We start from the raw sequence: 26,810 nt of genomic DNA, 5'->3' as shown, positions 1-26,810 counted from the left end.
TACCACTACATACCCTTCAATCTAGTTTTGATACTAGCAAACGCTAGACGTAGACATTATAACATCTGGTTGATTGTATTTGAGATTAGTGCCCATATCAGCGGCAAGGTTATATGAGACCTAGACCTACAGTTCCAGCTGAGAATCGAATCCAGGTCTTAGACGCCAAAGGCACGTGCGCTAACAACATTTCCACGTGGGAGGTTTCCATTGTTTGCTTTCCCTTTTTTATTTTTTTAACTATACACACTTGCTAGTACGAAAATGATCTCTTTCATATTATTTGGATTTCTTTTTTCAGCAACATAAAAGTAATATATAAGTATAACGCATACGTATATTAACGTATGCAACTTCGATGAGTCAAGGTAACAATTTGCCTCGCAACTGAGCCAATTGGCACCATAATCGCATACCTTTATTTGCATTTTATTTTATGTTATATTTTAAGTTTTCTATGAAATAACAAAGGCTATCTGGTTTCGTACAAGGTACTTAGGATTATTCGAAGAACAGTTTGGTAATACTAAATTATGAATATCACAATTCTATTTGAATAATAACTTTCAAACATTGCAATTAATCGGTATAGATTGCGTGTTTAGGTCAATAACACGCCAGGGTTTGTTAAATATAAATATATGGCATTAGCACCAAACATAAAGCATCAAATACATTATATACGTCATAATAAATAGTATATTGATTAAATGTAAAAGTAAAGTACTGCCATAAGTTTATGAACATTCATCGTCATGATAAGACTTCATGTGCATTGCATATTTATTGCAACATATTTAGACATACAAACACTCCAGAATAATATTCCATAGGATACTTAACAATTGTTTCTAAAATTTTGAGGAGGTTTTATTATCTATAGCGTCATGGAATTACGCATGTTAATTAAAATACTGTCACTTCTAAAAATCTTCTTCAGGTTTATGACGAACTAAACCACCCACGAAAACAACAATTATGTGCATGGTAACAAATCTAAATTGATTTATAAGCTTGTCTCCAGATACATAAGAGTACGAACTCATATGCATTTTAAACGTCATTCACTATGTGTTTTCTTTGCTGGTAAACGAAAAAAAAAAGTAATTTGATCTCTTCTAGCCCCTTATTGAGTCAGGTCTTGAGAATCTTACAGTGCGTTGTTGTCGTTAAGAGCTTTCCTATTTAATTTATAACAGCTTTGTATTTTTCTTTTTTTTTTAAAAAAAATGACGAATGACATTCTGTGGGAAGCTTGGATAATGGAAAGGAAAAAAAAATGAAACTAACTGCCCAGAGTAATGTCATCTTGGATTTGTTCATGAAACACAACTTCCACGATTTGTTAATGAAACTTAGCCTAATAATAGCGAATAACGTTAATCTGAGACGCAAATGAACATGCTTTTTATTCAACTGACCAAACCGCTAGGACCTACATGTTATTTGTACTTGGCTGAAATGTCAATTTGCAATTGAGGCTTTCCCAGTTCCGTGCAGGCTCAAGTTCACCATCCTTGAAAAGGCTCGAACTGACCAATTGCAATGAAGTTTGCACTAGTCCAGACTCATAATAGCTCGGACTCGGACTCACGATCTTCAATGATGCTTGAGCTAAAGCCTTTCTATCTCACTCAGTTGTGCCCTCGGAAAATATGCGAAACATACTTGGGCCCCACCCCCGCCACCCTCTGGCGGATGGAACCATCCCTTTGCTTAGTGAAAAGAAGTGAATGGCCTCAGCTGTGTTGCCAATTTATCATTCAGTCGTTTACTCTTGACGAGTGAAGATCATAGGCTACTTAGAATGGCTAACAAGAGAGAGCACAGCGAAGTCCTTGAAATAATTCATTTTGGCGACTCTTCCGCATCCAATAATTTAAATATCTTAGCCGCAGCAACTTGCCCCTCTCCTTTCGAGGGAGGTACAAGAAAACATGCATCGACAGCAGCGCCAGAAGGTGCACAGTTGAAATAGAAAGACCCTAGTTCGATTTATATCATTGGACTCCCATTCGCTAATGACTTGAGCTCATTGTTTTCAACGAGAATGCTAGTCGATCGTGCTCACCATTACTAGTATTATTTAAACTCTCCCTCGCTCGGACTCAGCCTCTGGCTCGATATCCACTTACAACTTTTGTGGTCACAAATTCTCTCACTCAAGCATTGAGCTCGAGGTGGATTGAACCCGGAGGGATCGCAAATTTGGACATCCTAACACGTGGCGCTTTGTTGAACCAGCAGTGAAAACGAATGCAAATTGCATTCCGTAGTAGGATTCCTACACATGGTGTTCATGAACTACACCGACAAACTTTAAGAAGTGATTCCTCACAATATATATAAACAAATAAATAAAATAAATGAGATGGAGCTGTGGGGGAGAATTGTATAGTTTGAAAGCTAGGGTCATCCAAAGCGTGGAAAAATGCATTGCAACACGCGCTATTTCAGACAACGCGGATTAACTGTCCATATCGGTGGAATGGAAGCACGGAATGCACATATTCAGTCCAGAAATTTATATTCCTGCAATGTGCAATGGTGCGTAAAGGATATTCCATAGGGTATATTGTATAGGTCTATATCGTTGTTTATAGAACGAGAAAGTTGCTACTTTTTGTATGGCATACGTACGCTAGAGCTTTTCTCTAGGTATTTAAATATTGACATATAGTAGATAGAATTGATTAGGCTTGCTTTCAAAAATATAAAATTCAAGAGTTGAAGATACAGTGCTGCACTATGATGTCATGTTGAGGAAAATACATTATTGCATAAGTGGCCTTCAGTAAGCTTTTAATTATTTGGAAAAGCTAGATAAAATACTCAGCCGACGCAACTACAATACTACATGTGTTCTAGAAATAACGTTCTTCTTTTACATATCTTGCACACGTACAGTTTCAGCAAACGGCATAGGATTTCAAGAGTTCAGCAGAAACGTAAGTATAATCCTCATGGAATGTATTTCTTTACTATGTTTATAATACTATTTAAGATTAATATATATATTTATATGCGCATATTTTACTTTATTATTAACTTTTTATCATTATCGTAGTCATGGTATTCTAAATGATACCCTTTTCACCTATGTCGTACACACACTTGTTTGGCTGCAGCCAGTGCTGTGCCGTGGAAAATCAGCGCCCGGGGCGAGAGTATACGACGGCGCCCCCATACATTTATTCCACGTAATTATTCCTTTCTTTCGCCCCTTTTTCTCGCAATTTTTTCGACCCCCCCTTACTTCGGAGCCCGGGGCCGTAGCCCCGCTCGCCCCCCATCACACGGCCCTGGCTGCAGCTATAAGGCATGACATCATATCTACCCGACGAATTGCTAATAAATAACATTCTGTATAGAATGTATGTATTTCAAATAGATTGCAAATAGTGCTATCCCGTACTAAATATTATCGATAGCATCTTTGTTACAAGCATTGTATCAACAAAACATATCATAAGCATTCATGTCATAAAAACATATCATTATTCCAAGCAGCTTCCATATTGACCAAATTGACTATTACAAAATACTGTAAATTTAGGTGAAACAGAACAGTTAAATTATGAAGTGGACCATTTTCTGCTGATTTAATGGAATAGTATTGCAGAGGAAGAGCCTAAGCCCCCAGAAGAAACTATTTAGCTAATAAAAATTGTCATTCTTATGTCCATCATTAACAAAAAAAAAAGTAAGTTTTCCTTGTTTTCAATGGATAATTATATTACTTGAGAAAGACAAAGCTGTTAGTCAGGTGTTTACATCTATGTTGCCAAAATTCCGATGATATAGATTTCCTAGTAACGTATCCAAAAGTTTACTTTAGATAACTATTTAAAGCAATGTCTCAACTTGTTTATGAAATCTTTTTCACATTTCCTGTTGTTCTTTTTTTATTTTGTATTTCATCCATAAAATTGTATATTTTTTTCTTCTTTTGGTCCAGAAAGCAAAGCCATTTCGCCAATTACCATTTAACAGTCATCAGATAATTGAAATGTATTTTATGGTACTGATGTATAATACAAGATACCACGCCCAAAATAACTAACAACATTGCAATTCTAAACACGTCTTGAATCTAGAATATGTAGTAAATTTTTAATAATCGAATATAAATAATACACCTTTAATCGAAACCAAAAATCATACGAAATGCTAAAATAACATGTACTTATATTAAACAATAATTAATAAACAGATAGAACAAATAATAACAAAGCTGTTACGTCCTATAGCGGGGTATAACAACAAGACCCTGAGTTACTGTTACATCTAAATGTATTATAAACACTATTCACAAAACATTTCCAGCCAACTAACTAACTCCCGGAACCCGGATCCTATGGAACCCGGAGGTTCAATGCCACGTTCCCAAAAGCTTTCCACTGACTTCTATCCTTAGCCAATTGGATTCAGTTTCTACTTTATATTCCAATTTCTGCGAGATCGATCTTAATATTGTCCTCCTATCTGCGCCTCGGTCTTCCTAATGGTCGTTTTCCGATTTTTCTTCTTGTGTTCCAGACAAGACTTTGAAAGCGTTTCTACTTTCTTCCATTCTAGCTACATGACCTGCCCACCTAAGCCTCAAGACTTGACGACCATAACAATCTTGGGTAAACCGTATAAATTATGTAGTTCCTCGTTATGAAGTTTCCGCCATTCCCCATTCCTGTTCGTCTTGGGTCCGAATATTCTTCTCAGGATCTTGTTCTCAAATACTTTCGGTCTATGTTCTTCTTTCAGAGTAAGCGACCACGTTTCGCAACCATACAGAACAGCAGGCATGATTATCGTTTTCTATATTTTAAGCTTCAAATTCCTCGAAATAATTCGCGACGACAAGATATTTTCAACGGAATAGTAACACGAATTCCCTGCTTTTACTCGACATTTAATTTATCCGTGAATATGATTTTCCTCTGTTAATATCGATCCTAGATATTTGAAACTATCCACTTTATCAAAAGTATAATTTAATATTTTAACACATCCATAATTTGCCGTATTACGGTCCCGATGCACTTCCATGCATTTAGTTTTATCTGAATTTACTTCTAATCCCATGTCCCTGCAAGCGTTTAGTAAGATCTCTGCATTTCTTTCTATTGTTCTCCTATCATCTCCTATTAAATTTACATCATCATCATATGCCACAACCTGGTGAATACCGTTCAACTCTAGGTCCTGGTTGCTATCTTTGATTTTCCTTATAGCGTATTCCAGAACAAAGTTAAATAATAATGGCGACAACGCATCTCCTTGTTACAGGCCATTTTCGACATGAAAGCTCGTGAACAAAAATTTTCCTACCTGGGCTTTACTTTGGATTCATTTAAACGGTTCATTCCCGTTGTGCCTACTTCCCGTTCTGCCTACAGACCCTCCAGCACTTTAAAGAAAATATTTTTAATTATCTTATCTCTAGGCAGAACAGTAATTCCCGTTGTGCCTACTTCCCGTTGTGCCTACTCTTTCGAGACGGGGAATTATGTGCAGGGAGGAATTTTTGTAGGGAATATTTCTTTAGTATTTCTAAAAGCTTCTGTAAAAACAACCACCACCTCTACAAGTTTCATCATACATGGAAAATTGGTTGACTCAGTTGCAAGAATGTTAGACATTGTATGTGAAACAAACATTAAAAAAAAAAAGATCTAATATCAAGCAATTTCAGAACAAAATTTTATTTGGGTTTCCAGTAGTTTACCTCCAGCATGCTAAGACTTGCAGTACTAAAAAATGCCACAGTTCACATCCCCAAGACATGTCTGGCCAACTATTAAACAAACAACGCAAGAGGATGCATAAGGCGGCCTTTAAAAAGAGTGTTTGTCTCCATCATATCTCTTTCCTCGAATTGATTGATTCAGTTGCCAGTAACCCGTTTGACATTGTATCTGAAACGAACACGAAACAGACTTACTTCGGGCTAATATCAATTCATTTCACAACCGAATTTTAATCGGTTTTCCAGTAGTTTATCTCCAGCATACTAAGGCTTGCAGTACTAAAAAGTGCCACAATTCACATCCTCAAGACATGTTCGGCCATACATTAAACAAACAATGCAAGAGGATGCATAAGGCGGCCCTTTTGAAAAAAAAGAGCCTTTGTCTTTTACATCACTGCTCCTTCTTTGGCATTACCTTAACAGGTAATTTGTCTTCTAACACGATTCTATACTACATGCAATGTTACATATACTTATATTGTCAATGTAAATACTACATATCGTCAATGTTAATACCATATATCGTTAATATAGCCAATATATTTAAAACATCTCACCATCACTGTTCTAAATGCAAACAGTATGCAACTGCATCTGTGTAAGCCACCAAGTCTATTACATGTGATTCCAGACGTGCCTTCAATGATTTTATTTTTTGTTCAATTCGCTTATATTTCAGCTTTGGTTCCTTCGGCTTTTTTCCTACCTCCAACATCAGCATACAAGCTTCATTCTCACTCTGTTCTTGCTGCAACAGCTGTACAAATTTAAAAATATTTGGATGTTCTCTTGTCAGTTTTCTGTTTAATTTAGAGTGCCAGCCCTCTACAACATTATTTGTTCTTCCCTCAACATTATCATATTGGTTCCATATATCTCTGGAAAAGAGAGAAACATTAATTACATAAAACAAATCAAAGCTTGACAATAGACATTCAACAACGATTGGAAGTTGCATGTTAACGTCTGTCGTAGATAACGTTAAGGATAACGTCTGTTGTTTGTTGTTAGTAACACGGTAAATTTATAAGTATTCAGTTTTGTAATCATTACACTAGTATAGAGTTAATTTCAGATCTCTGGTATGAGCAGATTAAAATTTCGTATTGGCATGCAGATCTCAGAAATGATTTTTTATGGAATGAGAATAATAATTACGCTTACCACACTCCATTAAAGACACTATGCACCATTTCATATCCAGACACTTCTGAGCTCACAATTGTAGAACACATAGGCAATACAACAATGACAAACGGAACTAATGGAAAAACATAAAGGACTAAAATGACCGAATGAGTAGGCCTATATATGAAATACTAATCACTGCTAACGTAGATTTCGTTTCCCAAACGAAAACCACATATATTTGAAAAAAAAAAAAAATCAAACGAAAAACAGATAGTGAAATAGCGTAGAAAATAAGGTAACTACTATATCGTACTTACTTTGTGAAAATGGCGTCTGCATCGTCCAGCCATGTTTCGACTAAATAGTCATGAAACTTCTCTGCGTTTTGTACTTCCGGGGCATTTTCCTGGAGATGCAGGAACATGTCACCCACTTGCTCCACTGGCACAAGTGGTAGTGCAGCAGCACGTCTTATCCACTTCCTGACCTCTTTGTCTTCTTCATAAAAAGTGGACAACCCCAATGACTGAACTTTCCTCCATAAACATTGGGTGTAATGGAAGAAACACCCACGAATGGCTGCATCCGGAAAAACACCAGTAACGGCATTGATTACCGCTCTTTCAAAGTCTATAATCACTGTAGTAGGATTAAAGGAAAGACCATTTGCAGAAGCCGCATCTTTAATGAGAAGCAGCATCCTACGATAGTCTTCCTCTTTCTAACACCAGCCATACACTGACGTATTTTTCCGCCGTAGCCATAAAATTTCATGCGCTAGTCTTGTTAGCAGCTGTCAATACGTTAGTGTATGGGACCTGGCGTACGTTTACGTACCGAATTTTTATACGCTGGAAAAGTCTGGGTGCTTTTAACTTCGAGCGTAAATACGGCGCGTAAAAACGGCTCAGATGAAAGGGTTTTCGAGCAGCAGGTGGTCTCTTGCCCTTTCCACGGCCTTCTCCCTGGTCTGGTCTTATTGTTTTCAGAAGAGAAAACCTGTTCTTGTGTTGTCCTCGCGAATCGTTGCTGAGGTTTGCTGGTAGACTCACCAGAAATCATCATTCCAACCTAGTTTCAGTCTTTCTATACAATACATGATTTCGGTTAAATTAATATTTTCTATTGCACAAAACGAGACCTTATTTCCTAATTAAAATTCATAATTAATTTTCAGTGCACAGAGAAAAAGGTATTTAAATCCAATACTTCAGAATCAGAATTCGCAAATGATGAGAGCTCCTCCGTAGTTATATGGTCAGCGTAAGCTTCTTCGGCGCAGGATATCCTGTTCGATTCTCGGCAGAAGCTCATGCAGTTTGGATCTCACTTCTCATATAGCCTCGCTGTCTAAGAGGTCGCTCAAGTCAAACCCAATCCAATCGAACATGATGTCTTTCGACTACGAATTTAACATTAAATTTAATATTTGACAATTAGTCCCAAGAAACTTTAACAAGATACTATCTCGATATCTGCCTGATAAAACAGCAAAAAATTGCGTTTGACTATCGAAATTCGCTGAAATTTTTTTGCTATTTCGACCACCTGCTGATTGTTATTTTAAGTACCTTCTCAATTTTACAAGAACTTGTAACAAATTAGATTCAGAAAGTCATTATTTTTTTTTCACGTGATCTTAACATTACTCGTGAAAAAGAAAATGTGATAAACCACAATACATAGGCTAGTGTTTCTTTCTTTGTGAATTATTTCAAACCTCAGATTGTACATTTATTTAAATTTAATAGACCTAATAATCCTATTTCGCCATTAGTGCTCACATACTAAGTCGAGCTCATCCGTGGCTAAGCGGTTAGCGTACGCGCCCTTGGCGTGGGAGACCCGGGTTCGATTCCCGGTGGGAGCTCATGTGGTTCGGATTCCACGTTAATCAGTAGGTCCACGTCTCATATAGCCTCGCTGCTGAAAGGGACGCTAAACTAAAATGAACAACTCACATACTAAGTCTAAATAGCACACTCATTGTCCGCTCGTTTTAGTGTGCTTGCTTTCCAGCCTTAAAAGTTCAAGTTTAATCCAGGGTACCAGCTATGTTGAATATTTTTCAACATTTTATTATATCTCGTCATGATGGGGACTGTGCCAACACTTATTTGAAAAGCTTATGTAGACTCAAAACAGAACATACCTAACGCCAAAATTGAAATGACACCCATTTGCAGGAAATAGGATTACACTCATAATAGTTCATGTTAACTCGTAGTAAGCCATTAAACCATTTCTCAACCTTTGTGGTGTGGTTACTATCAATTCTCCCCAGATAAACGTTAACTTAAGGTCTATTATCACAAAATATTAAATAAGAATGAATATCTGACACTTTAATTTCTTTCACGAACAACTCAATCACTTTACTGAGCTCCTCTGTGACTAAACGGTTAGCATACGTGTCTTTGGCGTGGGAGAGCTGGGTTTGCTTCCCGGTGGGAGTTCATGTGGTTCGGATTCCACGTTAATCAGTAGGTCTCGTCTCATATAGCCTCGCTGGTGAAAGGGACATTAAACTCAAAATCAACTCAACTTAATCGTTTTACTATCTTTATAAGTGGCATGTCCATCCTGTCAGGAGAATTTATATAATAATTGACTTAATAGTGTACTATTTTTCTTCTTACTTAATAGTGTATTATTTTAGTGTCATTTTTACTACTAGAGCTTCGAAATTAATTGATATTTAATTGTTTTCAGTTTCGTATAACATACAAGTTTGTTTACATTTTTCTTTTTACTTTCTGCTTAATTCCTTATAACTACGCTTTCTTACAGTGAAATATGCCTTATGTAATGAATATAAGAATTATGAGTATTAAAAACATACAATACGACGGGCTCTTTACACTGAGAAAAATGAAAATTTAAAATAAAACAAATCTGTTTATTTTCTGAACCAGTAAATGGAAACTCTTCCGACTTAGATGGCTTCAAATCATTGGTTCATAAGTTGTGAAACGAATGTAATAATAATAATAATAATAATAATAATAATAATAATAATAATAATAATAATAATAATAATAATAATAATAATAATAATAATAATAAATTTAAACGAACGAATGTTTTTGGTTCAAAGTGTCTTTAATGAGTTAACAAATTAAACTTCTTTTGAAAAAAAAAATCTAAATTAAGATTGGGTAGCTCTCAGTTAATTTTAATAAGCAGTTGGATGTTTGTACCAACATGTAGTAAAACTTAAACAAACCAGTCGTTCAGAATAGTTTAACTTTGTTTGAAAATAACCTAATCTGAGTTGAATTGGAGAATAGAGAGTTGTGAATAGCTAATGTTTGAACGGAATTTGACTACTATAAGTTCGAAATTAAATAAAGATCTATATTATGGTAAAGCTTCGTGATAATATGCCAAATATCATAGCTACGCCAAATCCATGAAACAGCTACAATCATTTGTAACAACCCCACATTTTATTATTTGCAGTTTTTTTTATGTTCCCATATAACATACACGTGCAAACATCTTTCTTTTAGATAAATTTAATATTTAGTATACGAAATAACTATAATAATTTTAATAAAGCGTTAAATTTATCTTACTTTCCGTAATCAATTGTAGTTGCGCAAAAACACAGATCTATTCGCTTGTAATGGAAAGTACCAGTGACGCCAATTGGGTATGAACACTAGAAAGGGGGACAAAACACTACTAATAGTAAGGGGGCATGTAATTAGGCTATAGTGTAAAGCCAAAAAAGTAGGGGCAGCAATTACCTCCATGCCCCTAATCGCCGATGGACAGCAAACTTGTTAATAATATTCCCAATTTAAGTGAATTTTAAGAAATTGTTGAAAAATAATTTTAGTAGTATTTAATTAGATCTATACGGTTTTATCTGAATTACTTCACTTCAGATCTACAATTAGTTTCATTATATTTTCATTAACTGTTAATCATCAAACGATGCGTTCAAATGTAGAATATTCACTAATAGTCATTACATTGGCCAACAACTTAAATTAATTTGTTTACAATTAAATAAATGACCTTTTTTTAAAAAAACACCAAATTTGTTATATTTAATTTGAACATGTGGTTTGCTCCAGTCATTAGAATCAATCATTTTTTTTTTTTTAATTTAAAAGTTGGTTTCATCGATTAAAAGTGTCTGCTTACTGTGTCACAAGGTTTTCAGTAGACCCTACATTGAATGCTGTAAATTTCTTATATCTTATACATTAACATTAGAGGAGGACAGAGGGCGTATTGTGAAATTATACACTGAGAAAAATGTATGTGGCGTACGTAAAAACGTAGGTTACATGTGTAAATAATGTAGTTTTAGGACTTAACATACAGCAAATGTATAACTGAAAAAAGTACATTTTATACATACTTTCCGCATACATGTTTCGAATAAACGTACTTTCTGTACGAACGAAAGAACTGTATATAGGTGGTCAGGATCTCACATACAGATATACGCATGTAGCATACAACTGGCATATGTAACATACGTATACGTATGTGATATATGGAAGACTGTTAGATGTCATACATCCTGCAACGGAATGATGTAACATCTAAGCGAGGAAAGTCTGTAGCATATGGATAACGTATGTTCCGTGCAGATTTCTGTGGTAAACATAATGATTTCCAATACTTTCCTTTCTTCGTGCTCCTTCAACACCCTCTTGCTATCAGCGCCCGGGGCGACAGCCCCGCTGGCCCCCCAATTTAGTTACGACTCTGATGAGAACTATTCTAAATATAAAGCAATCTATTCTATAGTTGCTAAACGGATAAGAGATAGCACAAGCACTTATATATTTAAAAATTAGTTGTATTTAAGGTAAAGTATTTTTATCTTAAAAAGATATTTTAACTTCCAAGCAACTTATTATTATGAGCAAATGTAATATCGAATGTAATGTAGCATGGTGCATTAATATCGTCTTTGTTAGAACAAATGCTATGCTTCAAAGATCGTGAAAGAAAACAGGAGAGTGAATTAGTTGCCACCTTTCATATTAGTAAAGTACAACAATACAATTGATATTGTTTTCATTTGGTTATGTTGTACCTCAGGTCAAGTGTTAATTCGTTTTCTAAATATTAAATTTTAATTATTCTAGACATTCTTTGTAACTTTTAAATAGCTTGTCAAGTCACACTTCGAAATTAAAACTTGGTTTGTTCGTACTTGGAGACGGTTGACTTTCCTTCTTTTACTTGACCCTTTCATTAAGGACTAGATTCTACAAGAGCAGCAGATGTGCTGAGCATATATTACCCAAAAGCAGTGCGCAAATTAGGTTGTGTATATTTGAAGGGGAATAAAATAGTTCCTAACAGAAGATAGTTGATTGCTTTGTGAGCGATCAATGTTTCAATTTGTTGCTTTTGGAAGGAATTAAAACAAAATACAAGGAAATTTCGGCCCGGGATTCGCACCCTGCCCTAAAGACATGAGTGGCACATGCTGGAACGTAGGCCCTCGTTCCATGAGATATGTTACGCCAAGAGATTAGATTTATTTATTTGTTCGAGAAGTCTAACAAATTTAGTGATAAAATTTATTAAATTGAATACTGCTTTCGCAAAATCATGCATTTAGCTTTTGTTTTTCTTTCTTCCATTTTCTTTTTTTTTTTTTTTAATCTGATTTAACTTTCTTAAAACATTCTATGGGAATTTCACATTCCGATACTACGAAAAAGAAACAAAAAGTACTCCTACATTTAAATATCATTTCCTATCCAAATCTATTCTGTTGATCTTTCTTTTTATTCGTTTCCTTAATAGCATAATGTTTGTAGGACCTGCACTTAGAAGATATATGCGTTCTCTTCAAACAACTTTAGCGAACTGGAATACGACCGCGTGCTCAAACAACAGGCAAGAGGAAGAGCGAAAAATGACCGCTGCTTTTCCTTCTTCTTTTACGCGCCTATTTTTACGCTAGGTGTATGGGCCAACTTACGGACCGAAATTTACGACATCATTTTACGGACCGAAAATACGCGCTGAAAATACGCTAGTGTATGTTGGCCTTTAGAAGGCAATAAACAAAATAGAAACGGAAAAGTCTGCCCCAAATATGTCCCATGTATGGTGTACAGCTGCTGATATATACGGGGAGCTGCTTTAAAAGTACCATCCATCCAAACTGTCTTTGTGGTTGAAAGCTTCCGTAAATTTCCGGTTGTCCCAAAGACCTGCAGAATATAATATTAATATTTAGCTCCCCTAATATATTGATAATTATTAGTGTATTAGTTAATTAACATATTAACAAACTTATTAAATTCAAACAAAATATATATTTAATATTGAATTTTCAGACATGCTGCAAGCTTGAAGTCTGATGACCAGCATACTTAATTCTAGCTAAAAATTTAAGGATGCATACTTGAATGTTAAAGTTATCTAAAGCTCGTGCCCAGAATATAATACAATTGAAATCCCTTATTTGAATCAGTTAATTGTATTAGTACACCTCTGGCTCCAAAACTAAACTTTGAGGATCCTATTAAGTAAATTCAAACTAGATGATATTAATTAATGTCTGTAAACTTAACACTGCTAACATTAAGTACTTTACGAAAGTTATTGTAATTAAAATTGAATAATAATAAATTCAGTTACCAATAATCGATCAGAATCAACACCATCATCAATTAAGAGAAATTCCTCTCCTGTTAATGTCTGTCTCCACCTGCCCTCTAACCTAATACAATTTCTTGTTGTGGGAAGTTCAGGTCTTTCTGCGCTTCTACAGTTATACAGGGTATGTTTAATTCCCTCAAATGTTGGCAAAGCGGCTGCAACCTCTTCCTGTATCCCTTCCTTTGCAATCACTTCCCTGAAGATAGAAACAAATGAAATAAATAAAAAAAAATACATGAATAGTTTCGTTAAAATTTACCTGCAAAATACATTCATCTGACTAGTGCAATAAGCTTGAAGTCAAAACTTGTAAACTGAGATTATTTGTACTGCTAACTTGAACTTGTATCACACGACTAGCGAGATACTAGGCCACTACCTTCAAGAAACTGACTTCAGTTTACCCAGATCAACTATTTGGTGTCTCTTAACGTATTGTTAAAAAACGAAAGAAAGAAGTAGTTAATTTTTAACTAGAAGATAGAACTAACCAATAAAATAACTACTCATTTAAAAAGAAAATTTAGTCTTACCTGTAAACTTTTGGAACTGCATCTACAGGATTCTCGGACACTTTACACTTCATCCTGTCTATTAAGCATCTTGCTTCAATTTTGCTCCTTTCTGTTTCATGAGAGTGTACTCCACTCTTTGATAAAACATCGTCACCCAAAACAACAACTGTCGCTTTGCACCCACGTGTACATTTCCAATATGTCTTTTCTTTACTACGTCTATTAATCCGGTATAAGAACCCTTCGTACGCGAGCACTTTCCCCCCGTATTTCGAACTGACAAATTCTGCCATTCTGTGCTGCTTACTATTCCTATTGATACTTATAAAGTGACAGATTAAAAATTTGAATTGAATTTTATACAGATTACTGTCTCGATCTCAGAACTTTCACTTTTCGAAGCCGTCAGGTGTTCTGAACGCTGATTGGCTACCGGTGAACACAGTAGCCAATCACCTTCAAGAGTACCAAACTGAAACAAAATCTTATAAATCCCTTTCCCTCCCCGATTATCTGACCTTTTGATTTGAGTTGAAACTCTACAAAAACATTCAATTATGATATTTGTATTTTGTATTCCTGCTATTTACATTGACAATATAAATATGAAAATAGAAGTATGTATGATATTATGGCATATAGTATAGAATCACGTATAGAAGACAAATCAGCTGATAAGGTGATGCCGAAAAAGTAATTTTAATGTAGGAGACTAAGACCCTTTCTTAAGGGCCCCCTTATGCATCCTGTTGCATTAGCCCTATTTGTTTAATATATGGCCATCAAACATGTCTTAAGGATGTGAACTGTGGCACATTTTACGTACTATGAGTCGTAGCACGTTGGAGATGAAATACTGGAAAACCGAATATTTTTTTTTTTTTTTTTTTTGTGAAATGACTTGATATTAGACCGAAGAAACTTCGTTTTATGTTCGTTTTCGTTTCAGTTTCAATGTCAAACTGTTTTTTTTTTCAACTGAATCAATTTTCCATTTTCCTGTAGGAATTAAAAAGAAATAATATTCATATTTACTAAAGTAGATGCAAACAACCCTGCTAATAACAGAACTATATACCAGCAATTTTTCCCAGAAGAAAAAGTAGAATAACATCTAAAATTTATGATGAAACTTGAAGAAATAGTTATTCTTCTTACATAATTTCTTAGAATTACGAAACAGATTATTGCGAATGCAAGACAAAACCCATGGAAAATTTCTGATAAAACTGACAAAATTCAAGGAACAGAATCATAGTTGCAGTTTAATAAAGAGATTTTTTTTTTCAGCGGCCATGCATCTAAAATGTTATATATAATTCTTCACTTTATTGAAATAACATTTTCTAAATACTGAAAACCCAACGAAACACATAAGACTGTTATAGTAATCAGATGCGTAGCTAGAGGGGAACGAGCGGGGCTGTTGCCCTGAGCGCTAATAGTAGGGGTCGCCGAACAAGCAAGAAGAAAGAAAAAATATGGGAAGTCAGTAAACGACGCGTCGCCCTGAAAACGTATTGGCGTCCGATTAAATCAATATTGTTAGTTTGCAAAGAAATAGATATGATAAAAATTTTCTTGCTTGCTCCGCTCGCAACATAAACGTTTCAATAAGAATCACAACAAGCTTTTACTTATTACGTTAAAAAGTTATTATATATGATTTGTTAGTGTCAGTGTGATAAGCAAGGTGCCTAGTAATGACTTATAGTCTACACAGGAGTGTTTTCAAAATCAGAAAAGGTCAAAGTATGAAATACGTGTTCGGCGTTTTGTTGGTGATGAGTTTGCTTAGATAATCACGCTTCTCTACCCAATCGGATTACTCACGACGGTGAGAATGAAAACTCTGAGAAATTTGCAAAGAAGGCTCCTTCTGAATTTCCATTACATTTCACAGAATATTTTTACCGTAAAATAATCGAAATTAAAATGCTATTTGTGTGGTCACATACAGAATAAAATCACAGATATTTACGATTATTAGGAAGGCTGGAACCACATGTAATAGGCTTGATGGCTTACATAGATGTGGTTGCATACTGTTTACATTTTGAACAACGATTATGAGATCTTTATTTAAATTACATTGGGTATATTGACGATATGTGGTATTTAGTATTTACATTGACAGTATAAATGAAATGAAATGAATTTTTTAAGTTTTACGTCCTACGGTAATGCTGGCTAGGCTAAAGGAGACGGTGATGATGAGAAATGAATGAAATAGTGGAAAGTAGGAGAAAACGGTAGAACACCGAGAAAACCAACGCACACGGTGTTTGTCCACCACAAAGCTCACCTGGCTCGAGCTGGGATCGAACCATGGACCCCATGCACCAGAGGTGAACGCTCTACCCCTGAGCCATTGCGGTCCCATTTTTTTTCTTTTTTTACAATATAAGTACGACATATTGCGTGTAATACAGAATCATGTATAGAGGACAAAGCACCTGATCATATATAGAGGTGATGCCGGAAAAAGATCTGTGATGTAGAAGACAAAGGCTTTTTTTAGAAAAAGAAAAGAGACCGAATTATGCATCTTCTTGCATTGTTTGTTTAATATATGGCCAAATATATTTTGAGGATGTGAACTGTAGCACCTATTACGTACTGCGAGCCTTAGAATGTTGGAGATGAACTACTGGAAAACTGAATAAAATTTTGTTGTGAAATGACTTGATATTAGACCGAAATAAGTTTATTTTCTTGTAACTGAATCAATTAATTTTCCATTTCTCTGTAAGTATTAAAAAAACACATCTCTACTAAAGTAGACGTGAATAACGCTGCTAATAACAAAACTGTACCTAGTCATTTTTTCTGAGAAGAGCAAGTAAGATAACATTTAAAATATATGATGAAATTTAAAGGAATAGTTATTCTTCTTACAGAATCTATTAGAATTACTAAAGAAAAAATCCCTAGAAAAGATCCCTCCCTGTACAGAATTCCCCGTCTCGAAACGGGAACGGCAGAACTGGAAGTAGGCACAACGGGAATTACCGTTCTGCCTACAGATAAGATCATTAAAAATATTTTCTACAAAGTGCTGGAGGGCCTGTAGGCATAACGGGAAGTAGGCACAACGGGAAGACACCGTGCAAGCAAATATGTGGGTAAGAAACAGAAAAGTCGCAATCTATGCATTCACCGTGCTTCTAAAATTTCCTTATATATATATATATATATATATATATATATATATATATATATATATTCCATTTAGAAACCAGACAGGGAAAAAACTGGTCGATACTCTTCCCGTATTGCAATAGTGACCTAGCTAGCAACAATGTACAAATATGATAGAACCTGCCTTTGGGTAGAACATTAGAACATAACAAAAAACAGTAAATGAAGTGTTCATTTTTTTCAGCGAGTCCCTTGGCTCAGCACTTCCTGTTCTGCAGAAAGATGAAGTATTGTGGCCACTGACAATGGGTGAAATGAAGTAAATTTCACATTACATTTGTCTGAATGTTGATCTCTATCTCATAATCATATTATTTGAAGATTCCAGATTCAAAACTTTTGTATTTATGAAATCAAGGAATTTTAAAATTTCAAAATCCAGAGTTACTCGATTCTGCTATTTTGTGGGCTAGGACTCCGAGATGCCGATATGCTGGATCAGCATACCGTCATTGCACATTTCGAATTGCACAGATTCAGAAATGTTGAACAGAAAATCTCATATTCTGGAATTCCGAAATTACTAGCTGAAATTTCTAAATTCCAGAATTTCGAGTTTTCGAAAATCCGAAATTTCGGACTGATTTTCCGGAATTCATAGATTCCAGAATTTCAAAATTTCGGGGTGAACTTCCGGAATTTCTAGATTTTGAAACATTCCGAAATTCCGAAACATTTTTATTTCGATTTCGGAATCAAGATTTTCATTCCGAAATATTCCAGAATTCTGGAATCCGGAACACTTCTAGTAGAAACCTAAACTATTATTTACAATTGGTCGCACTCGAGTTCAAGAGAATGCACAGTGTAAAAAGTTTCACAGGTAAATTTACAAAAAAAAAAAAAAAAAAATGTGGCAATCTCTTTGCCAAGCTTATGTGTAAATCAATTTACACCTATAAAACTACTAATACGAAATGGTGTAAAATTACATTTTTATCAATAAACATATATTTACTTATAAATTTACTGCAAATTTGTAAAAAAAAATGCAATTTAATCTAATGAAATATATAACTACTCACAAAATGAAGGGTAAATGATTTTACGTTGATATTTAGCAATTTAAACTACATTTTTTTTTCATTGCATAGACAGGAGTCCGGGTGTACCCTTCAGGGGAAAGTCCTTTTTTATGACACTTTCCTCTATGATTTTTAAAGAAATACTACTTAGTTAATTAATTTTGAAAGTATCCATTGTTTGCATGCTTATCCAGTTTAATGTTTTTACGAAGGATTGAGGCTGTGACGGAATCTAATTAATTTTTTGGTCCAAATCACTAATCCGATATTTATTCAAGTCACTTGTGCCTTTACCAGAGATCGAAATCTGGACTGTCCACTTCATCCGCTCTGCTACGGATGAGCGTTTCATATTATATTGAACAAATAAGCAGATGTATATCTCCTTCCCTTTGAAATAATTTCCTTGCTACATATGTTTTTCATGAGGTTCGTACATTTTTGAAAAAAAAAAAAAAAAAAAAGCTAATAAACACAATACAAGACATTTTCAATTTGAATAATAAAGACATTTTTTCCATCACAATTGCATGATTCAACAAACGAGTATTCCGTTCTTACTTTCTGAGTAAGCAGTGGCGGGTCCAAGGGAGCCTATAAGGGCTATAGCTCCCTTGACGCTCAGGTATACACTGGATAAAATGAGCTGCAATCCTGCTTTACACTGGATAAAACGGCAAACTATGGTATAGCCCCTCCCTTGATCATATCAAGGATTCGTTACTGTGAGTAAGAACATTTATCTTCGGAATTTTGAAGTCACGTGAAATAATACAATTATTTCGATTCACAGCAGATTAGTGCTCTAGCAAATAAGTTATTATCGTGTCCGCTGTAATTGCAGCGTTCTCGCAGCACAGTAGCCAACTGTTATTGTTTTCCTTTTATGTTGGTAGCTATGACTTCTTGGCAATAGTATGTTTTATATTTAAGAATAGAAAGATTAAACACAAATCCACAAATCACAGGACAATTCTACGATCCGAAGAATTCTGTTGGGACACCGGGTCACTAATTGTAATAAGGGAAATTCCATATAATCCGGTGTATATACGGACCTTACTTATGCAACACCGTCAATGCAAAGTGAAGAACTGCTCCTACTATTAGCAATATTAATACTTTCATTTGTACTTGCTGCAGACACTCTTACAAGAGATCAAACCTGGGACCTCGCGCACCTTATGAACGATCACTAGTTCGTCCGCTATAGGGAAACGCTGCGAGCCGTATTAAATATGTACTAAGGTAAAATCAAAGTACTATTTTAGATCACATTTCAAATAAAAACCTGTTCTCGTTGTTTAATGGTTTGCGTGTACGACTGCAGAGCATGTGATTAGAAGTTCGATTCCCGGAGAAAAAAAATAAATGAGTTATTTGTAAACTGTAGTCCTCTTCCTCTTTAGTCTTGCTGCTTGGAGAAAAACGTAAAACACTAGATTATAATAAATAAATAAATAAATAAATAAATAAATAAAATTAATAACAATAATAACAATAAAATTAATAAAGTTAATAACAATAACAGGTCGCCCTGAAAACGTATTGGCGTCCGATTAAATCAATATTGTTAGTTTGCAAAGAAATAGATATGATAAAAATTTTCTTGCTTGCTCCGCTCGCAACATAAACGTTTCAATAAGAATCACAACAAGCTTTTACTTATTACGTTAAAAAGTTATTATATATGATTTGTTAGTGTCAGTGTGATAAGCAAGGTGCCTAGTAATGACTTATAGTCTACACAGGAGTGTTTTCAAAATCAGAAAAGGTCAAAGTATGAAATACGTGTTCGGCGTTTTGTTGGTGATGAGTTTGCTTAGATAATCACGCTTCTCTACCCAATCGGATTACTCACGACGGTGAGAATGAAAACTCTGAGAAATTCGCAAAGAAGGCTCCTTCTGAATTTCCATTACATTTCACAGAATATTTTTACCGTAAAATAATCGAAATTAAAATGCTATTTGTGTGGTCACATACAGAATAAAATCACAGATATTTACGATTATTAGGAAGGCTGGAACCACGTGTAATAGGCTTGATGGCTTACATAGATGTGGTTGCATACTGTTTACATTTTGAACAACGATTATGAGATCTTTATTTAAATTACATTGGGTATATTGACGATATGTGGTATTTAGTATTTACATTGACAGTATAAATGAAATGAAATGAATTTTTTAAGTTTTACGTCCTACGGTAATGCTGGCTAGGCTAAAGGAGACGGTGATGATGAGAAATGAATGAAATAGTGGAAAGTAGGAGAAAACGGTAGAACACCGAGAAAACCAACGCACACGGTGTTTGTCCACCACAAAGCTCACCTGGCTCGAGCTGGGATCGAACCATGGACCCCATGCACCAGAGGTGAACGCTCTACCCCTGAGCCATTGCGGTCCCATTTTTTTCTTTTTTTTACAATATAAGTACGACATATTGCGTGTAATACAGAATCATGTATAGAGGACAAAGCACCTGATCATATATAGAGGTGATGCCGGAAAAAGATCTGTGATGTAGAAGACAAAGGCTTTTTTTAGAAAAAGAAAAGAGACCGAATTATGCATCTTCTTGCATTGTTTGTTTAATATATGGCCAAATATATTTTGAGGATGTGAACTGTAGCACCTATTACGTACTGCGAGCCTTAGAATGTTGGAGATGAACTACTGGAAAACTGAATAAAATTTTGTTGTGAAATGACTTGATATTAGACCGAAATAAGTTTATTTTCTTGTAACTGAATCAATTAATTTTCCATTTCTCTGTAAGTATTAAAAAAACACATCTCTACTAAAGTAGACGTGAATAACGCTGCTAATAACAAAACTGTACCTAGTCATTTTTTCTGAGAAGAGCAAGTAAGATAACATTTAAAATATATGATGAAATTTAAAGGAATAGTTATTCTTCTTACAGAATCTATTAGAATTACTAAAGAAAAAATCCCTAGAAAAGATCCCTCCCTGCACAGAATTCCCCGTCTCGAAACGGGAACGGCAGAACTGGAAGTAGGCACAACGGGAATTACCGTTCTGCCTACAGATAAGATCATTAAAAATATTTTCTACAAAGTGCTGGAGGGCCTGTAGGCATAACGGGAAGTAGGCACAACGGGAAGACACCATTTAAACATATCTTAATTAATTTAATTTGCTTTCTCGGTATTCCAAGTTCCGTAAGAACGCTGTATAATGTTTCTCCCCTAACCGAGTCGTTCGTACGCCTTTCTAAAATCAATAAATAGTTTATGTACCGGGGTATTGTATTCCCACTTCTTTTCGAGTATTTGGCGAATGGTAAATATTTGGTCGATAGTTGATCGATTTCGTCTAAATCCGCACTGATAATCCCCGATAATTTCATCTGCGTATGGGGTCAGTCTTGCTAATAGAATATTTGAAAGGATTGTATACGATGTTGACAGAAGAGAAATGCCTCGATAATTATTACAGTCAGTTTTGTCGCCTTTCTTGTGAATTGGAACAATGACGATTCTTTCCACTCTTGTGGCAATTCTTCCTTGTTCCAGATAAGTAGAATGAGACTGTGTATCTTGTTCCACAATTTTTCGCCTCCAGCTAAAATTAACTCTGCCGGAATTTCATCTACACCCGGAGATTTGTGTTTCTTTAATTTATTTATAGCGGTTTCTACTTCTATTCGGTCGGGTTCTGGAATATACGGTTCTACGGTATGTATCTCATTTTCTCCACGCACATTAGTTTTTAACTGCGTGTTCAGCAGATCATCAAAGAAATCTTTCCATCTATTTAAGATGCAGTTCGTATCAGTGATAACTGTTCCGTCAGATTTCTTTAATATATAAGCACGAGGTTGATAGCCTTTCTTAAATTCGCTGATCCACTTATACATGACCCGCATATTTTTATTTTTACTATCATCTTCAAGTTCCTTAATTTTAGCTTTCAAAAAATCGTGTTTCTTTGTTCTAAAAGTTTTGGAAGTGTACCGCCTGATATCTGCGAAATTTTGTGTAGTTATTTCAGTCGGATTTCGTAGCCAGCATAATTTTGCCTGCTTTTTCTTCTTTGCAAGTTTAATGCATTCCTGGTCGAACCATGGTTTGTTCCTACGTATTTCGGCGTGTCCCAATTTTTCTCTTGTTGAACTTTTAATGCTATCTCTAATTGCAATCCAAGTATCCTCAACACTAACGCACTCCGAAACTTTTAAAACCGAGAATCTATTCGAAACTTCAACCTGGTATCCCTCTCTTACCTGGCTCTCTTTTAATTTCTTTAAATTAAATCTCTTCGTTTTCGGACGTTGAATATTACCTGTATTCAACGATAACCTCTCTCGTATTATCGCTGCTACCAGGTGGTGATTAGTGTCACAATCAGCCCTCTAAATGACCGGACATCAGTTATGCTAGATTCCCTTCTTCTATCTACTAAAACGTGATCAATTTGATTATGTGTATTTCTGTCTAGTGATGTCCAAGTGTATTTATGAACGTCACGATGTGGGAATTTTGTACTTTCACGATTAGGTTTTTGGATGTTGCAAAATTCACAAGTCTAACACCGTTGCCATTACTTTCCTTATGCAGACTTTCGTTCCCTATAATCGATTTGAAAATATCCTCTCGTCCTACCTTCGCATTGAAATCCCCTATTAGAATTTTCATATGGTAACGCGGGAGTTGGTCAAATATCCATTCCACTTCTTCGTAAAAACTGTCCATTAGATCGTCATCCTTATTTTCAGTTGTGGCATATACATTTAAAACAATAATATCACACCATCGTCCCTTAAGAGTAATAAAAGAAAGTCTGTCAGTGACAAATTAAACCCGCTTAATTGCTGGTAATATTCGTTTGTGAACGAAAAACCCTGTTCCTAACTCGTGATTTTTATTTCCTCCCCGTAAAAAAACGTAAAATTTCCGGAATTCACAGATCCATTTCCTTCCCATCTAACTTCCTGAACTCCTACTAGGTCCATCCTGTATTTCTTTAACTCATTCGTTACGAATGTTAACGCGCCTGTCATATAAAGACTTCTAATATTCCACGTTACAAACCTCATGTCTATTTTCTTTTGCTGAGGTCGTGCCAAGTTATCAGTCCTTGTCCGAGGCTTTTGTGGATGTTTCTGAACAAGTGCCTCTTTTTTTACGGATGAGTCGTCCGTCCGCCACTGCTTATTTAGTATATTCGCAGCTAACCTCTATATCTAGAGGCCTTCTCCGCGATCCGCAACCTGAGGACGCGCCATGCCGTGGTGACAGGAACCCATGTTAAACATTTCCAGCATTGAAAAAAAAATGCAATTAAGCTGTTAGAGCTGCATGGTTTGTAGCAAAATAAATTAAAACTAATAAAGTCGTTTTCCATCTTATTTTTAATTTTAATTATTTATTTTTCAGGCTGAAGGTTGTAATTGATATAGTGGTATATATCATAATATATTGTAATTGATAGTTGTGAAAATAGCGTGATACAGGAGTAATCTCTGTTTGTCTGGTAGCATGAACTTATTTGGCTAATTAGTGTAATGATGAATTTAAGAAAATAATATGGACAACCATCTCCTAGTTACAATGAATTGTTACATCATATGCGTAGTTCAAGGGGAGTAGACCTAACTCTCCTTTGGTTTTCGCAAAAGAGGCGACTGCCAATGACTAAGTGAAGTGCACCTGAAGTGTTTCAATGAAGGCATGCTACGCATTAACCTGAAAATTCTTCGGGTCATGGGGCCGCGCTGGCTCAGTGGTAGAGCGTTCACGTCTGGTGCTTGGAGTCCTGGTTTCGATCCCAGCCCCCGCCAAGTGAACTTTGTGGTGGACAAACACCGTGTGCGTGGGTTTTCTAGGAGTTATCCCGTTTCCTCCTACTTTCTTCATTCCACTATTTTCATTTATTACTCATCATCACCGTCTCTTTTAGCCTAACCGGTATATTCGTGGGACGTAAAATTCACGGGTCATACTACACAGACTTACGAGGGTGACCAGAAAGTAAAGTTACAAAGCCTGTAGTGAAACTTGTATATATTGTTTCATACAACCAATTTAGCCAACAAGTAGTACGTATATTAAGTTATTTTTGGACATATTCTCCATATCAGTTGAAGGACTTGCCGCACCGTAGGATGAGTTTGAAGATTTCCTCCTGGAAAAAAATATATGTCCTTGAGTGTTCAATCACGTTGTCACGAAGTGTTTCACCTCCTTGTCTGAAGAAAAAAAGTAACTTTGCCCTAGGTGCTCCTTGAAGTGCGGGAACAAGTGGAAATCGTCTTGAATCAGCTAAGTCCTCCAAGCGAGTTGTGTTCAAATCTGTTGATGTCGTGATGGGTTGATCACTGCGCCTCTCGTCGGTGGCGTTTTCTCTACCAGCCGCAAACTTTCCACACCATTCTGCGACATGCTGACGAAGCATTACAATCTCTCCATAAACCTCTTCCTGTGCCGTTAATTTTCAGCCGCGGTTCATGTATCGCCTATAGAAATCGAATAACTGAGCGTATTTCTTTGCAAGACCAGTTTTCCAAACGAGTCGCCATTTGTGCTTATATACTACTAGCGCCGTAAGTGGTGGATGGTTGAAACTCGGCACAGTTGTGAATTCTATGTATTAAAGTTACCGCACACTCCTGATTCCTCTACGACAGAGGAAACTCCAGAAATATGGGCCTTGTAACCTTAGTTCTGATCCGCCCTCGTATATCCAAACGTTGTACTTATTTACATATAAAGTTCATATATTGCAGTGTTACGGTATGGCACTTCGTATTGCTTTTGCAACTGATATTGAGTAGGATCGATTAGAAAAATGACTGTCCGCAGTTCAGTTCTTTCTTTCTTTGTTTTATGTATTTATTTATTTTAAAACGTGACAATCTTTTGCACCAGGGGCGTCATTTCAGACTTCGTTTGAGGGGGGCAGGATCACCACAGACATAAAACTTTCACATTTTGTACTAGTATATTACTAGACAATCGATTAAAGTATATCCCCCCTCAAACTCTTCGGGGGCAATTGCCCCCTCCAGCCCTCCCTAAATGAAGCCCCTGTTTGACATCTCCAGAAATATGAACGCACATAATCCATGAATATAGGTTTTAAATACTACTACTACTACTACTACTACTACTACTACTACTACTAATAATAATAATAATAATAATAATAATAATAATAATAATAATAATAATAATAGCACAAGACTGGATATTTGGTGAAAACTTCTTTTCTTTTTTTACGAGAAAATAATAGCAACTGATGTTTACTTTCATCTGTTGGAAAATGGCGTAGTATCTCCACTAAATGACTTACAACTCATTGCGATTTTCCAACAACATAATACTCCTCCGCATTTGACCACACAAATGGATTGAGTGTAGCAGATCTACACTCTGGTCACCACGATCGCTGAGCTTTTTTTTTTTTTTTTTTTTTTTTTTTTTTTTTTTTTTTTTTTTTTTAGCACTGTCAGTCCAGTTATACTACTAGCGGTTCACTACACTTATAGCTAGTTAAAAGTAATGTGGTACTTTTAGAAATTCTGGAACTGCAGACATTTGATGACACCTAAGAATAGTACGTTAAGAAAGAGATGTTGCCTCCTCAGGTGAAGATGATTAAGATAACCGAATGACGCTTTATCAAACAGTGTAATATTTAAACCTTGAACTTTGCCATAAACTTTTATATCTTGATTATATATTGCGCATTGCCATTTAAATTTATCCAAACGTTAAGAAACACCTTCGATATGAAAAACTGTTTCAATGTAGTTTCGAATTGAACTCACGGCAAGATACAGTGCATAAGTTTTTACAATGGTGCAACTAAAATTTCATACATAAGATACAAAATACTTATTTGCGATAGAAAAAAAATGCTTACTGCTAATGACATAATGAGAGAGAGAGAGACGTACATACAGTAAAAGAAGATCAAGCTTTTGTTTTGCAGTGTTTTTATTTGTTTTGTTTCTTGTATGTTTGTTCACTACAAAGCTTGAAACTTAAATTTAACGCAAGGGGCGCGGTGGTTCAGTGGTATAACGTTCACCTCCGGTGCTTGGGACCCCAGGTTCGATTCCAGATGACGCATCGTGGACTTTGTGGTTGGCAAACACTGTGCTCGTGGGTTTCCTCGGGTTCTCCCGTTTCCTTCGACTTTATTTATTCTATCATTTCATTCATTTCTCATCATCACCGTCTCCTTTAGCCTAACCGGCGTAACCAGGTGACGTAAAACTTAAATATTTCATTTCATTTCATTTTTGTTTTTTTTTTTTTTGTTTTTTTTTAATTAACGCATTTCCAAATCTAACTAGAGCTTTGAAACCGGATAACAATGCATTATTTTCAGATAATATTTGTTTTAGGTTAGCGTTTTACTGAAAAAGATACATATTTAAATTAATTATCGAGCTCATCTTTCTTATAAACGTAAACCTACAATTAATTATTTTGTTTTAACTGTTGTGAGTATTGTAAAATCCTTTTAGAAAATAAAATATATAAGTTCACAGACTGAAACCATACAG

The 26,810-nt window shown here is 35.5% G+C and overlaps 1 protein-coding gene across 1 annotated transcript; it reads right to left on the bottom strand.

Annotated features, from left to right (window-relative positions):
• Window positions 1–7,193: 7,193 nt before the first annotated feature.
• On the bottom strand, window positions 7,194–7,580 carry LOC145687552 (uncharacterized). The gene has a single exon (XM_081761018.1). It carries the CDS (start codon window positions 7,578–7,580, stop codon window positions 7,194–7,196), a length of 387 nt encoding a protein of 128 aa, XP_081617144.1.
• Window positions 7,581–26,810: the final 19,230 nt, after the last annotated feature.

Source organism: Thermobia domestica, chromosome 6, assembly GCF_964235325.1.
Source record: "Thermobia domestica chromosome 6, izTheDome1.hap1.1, whole genome shotgun sequence".
Taxonomy (NCBI): Eukaryota; Metazoa; Arthropoda; class Insecta; order Zygentoma; family Lepismatidae; genus Thermobia; species Thermobia domestica.
Note: the sequence above shows the minus strand (reverse complement) of the source record. Positions and strands in the feature narration are given on the sequence as shown.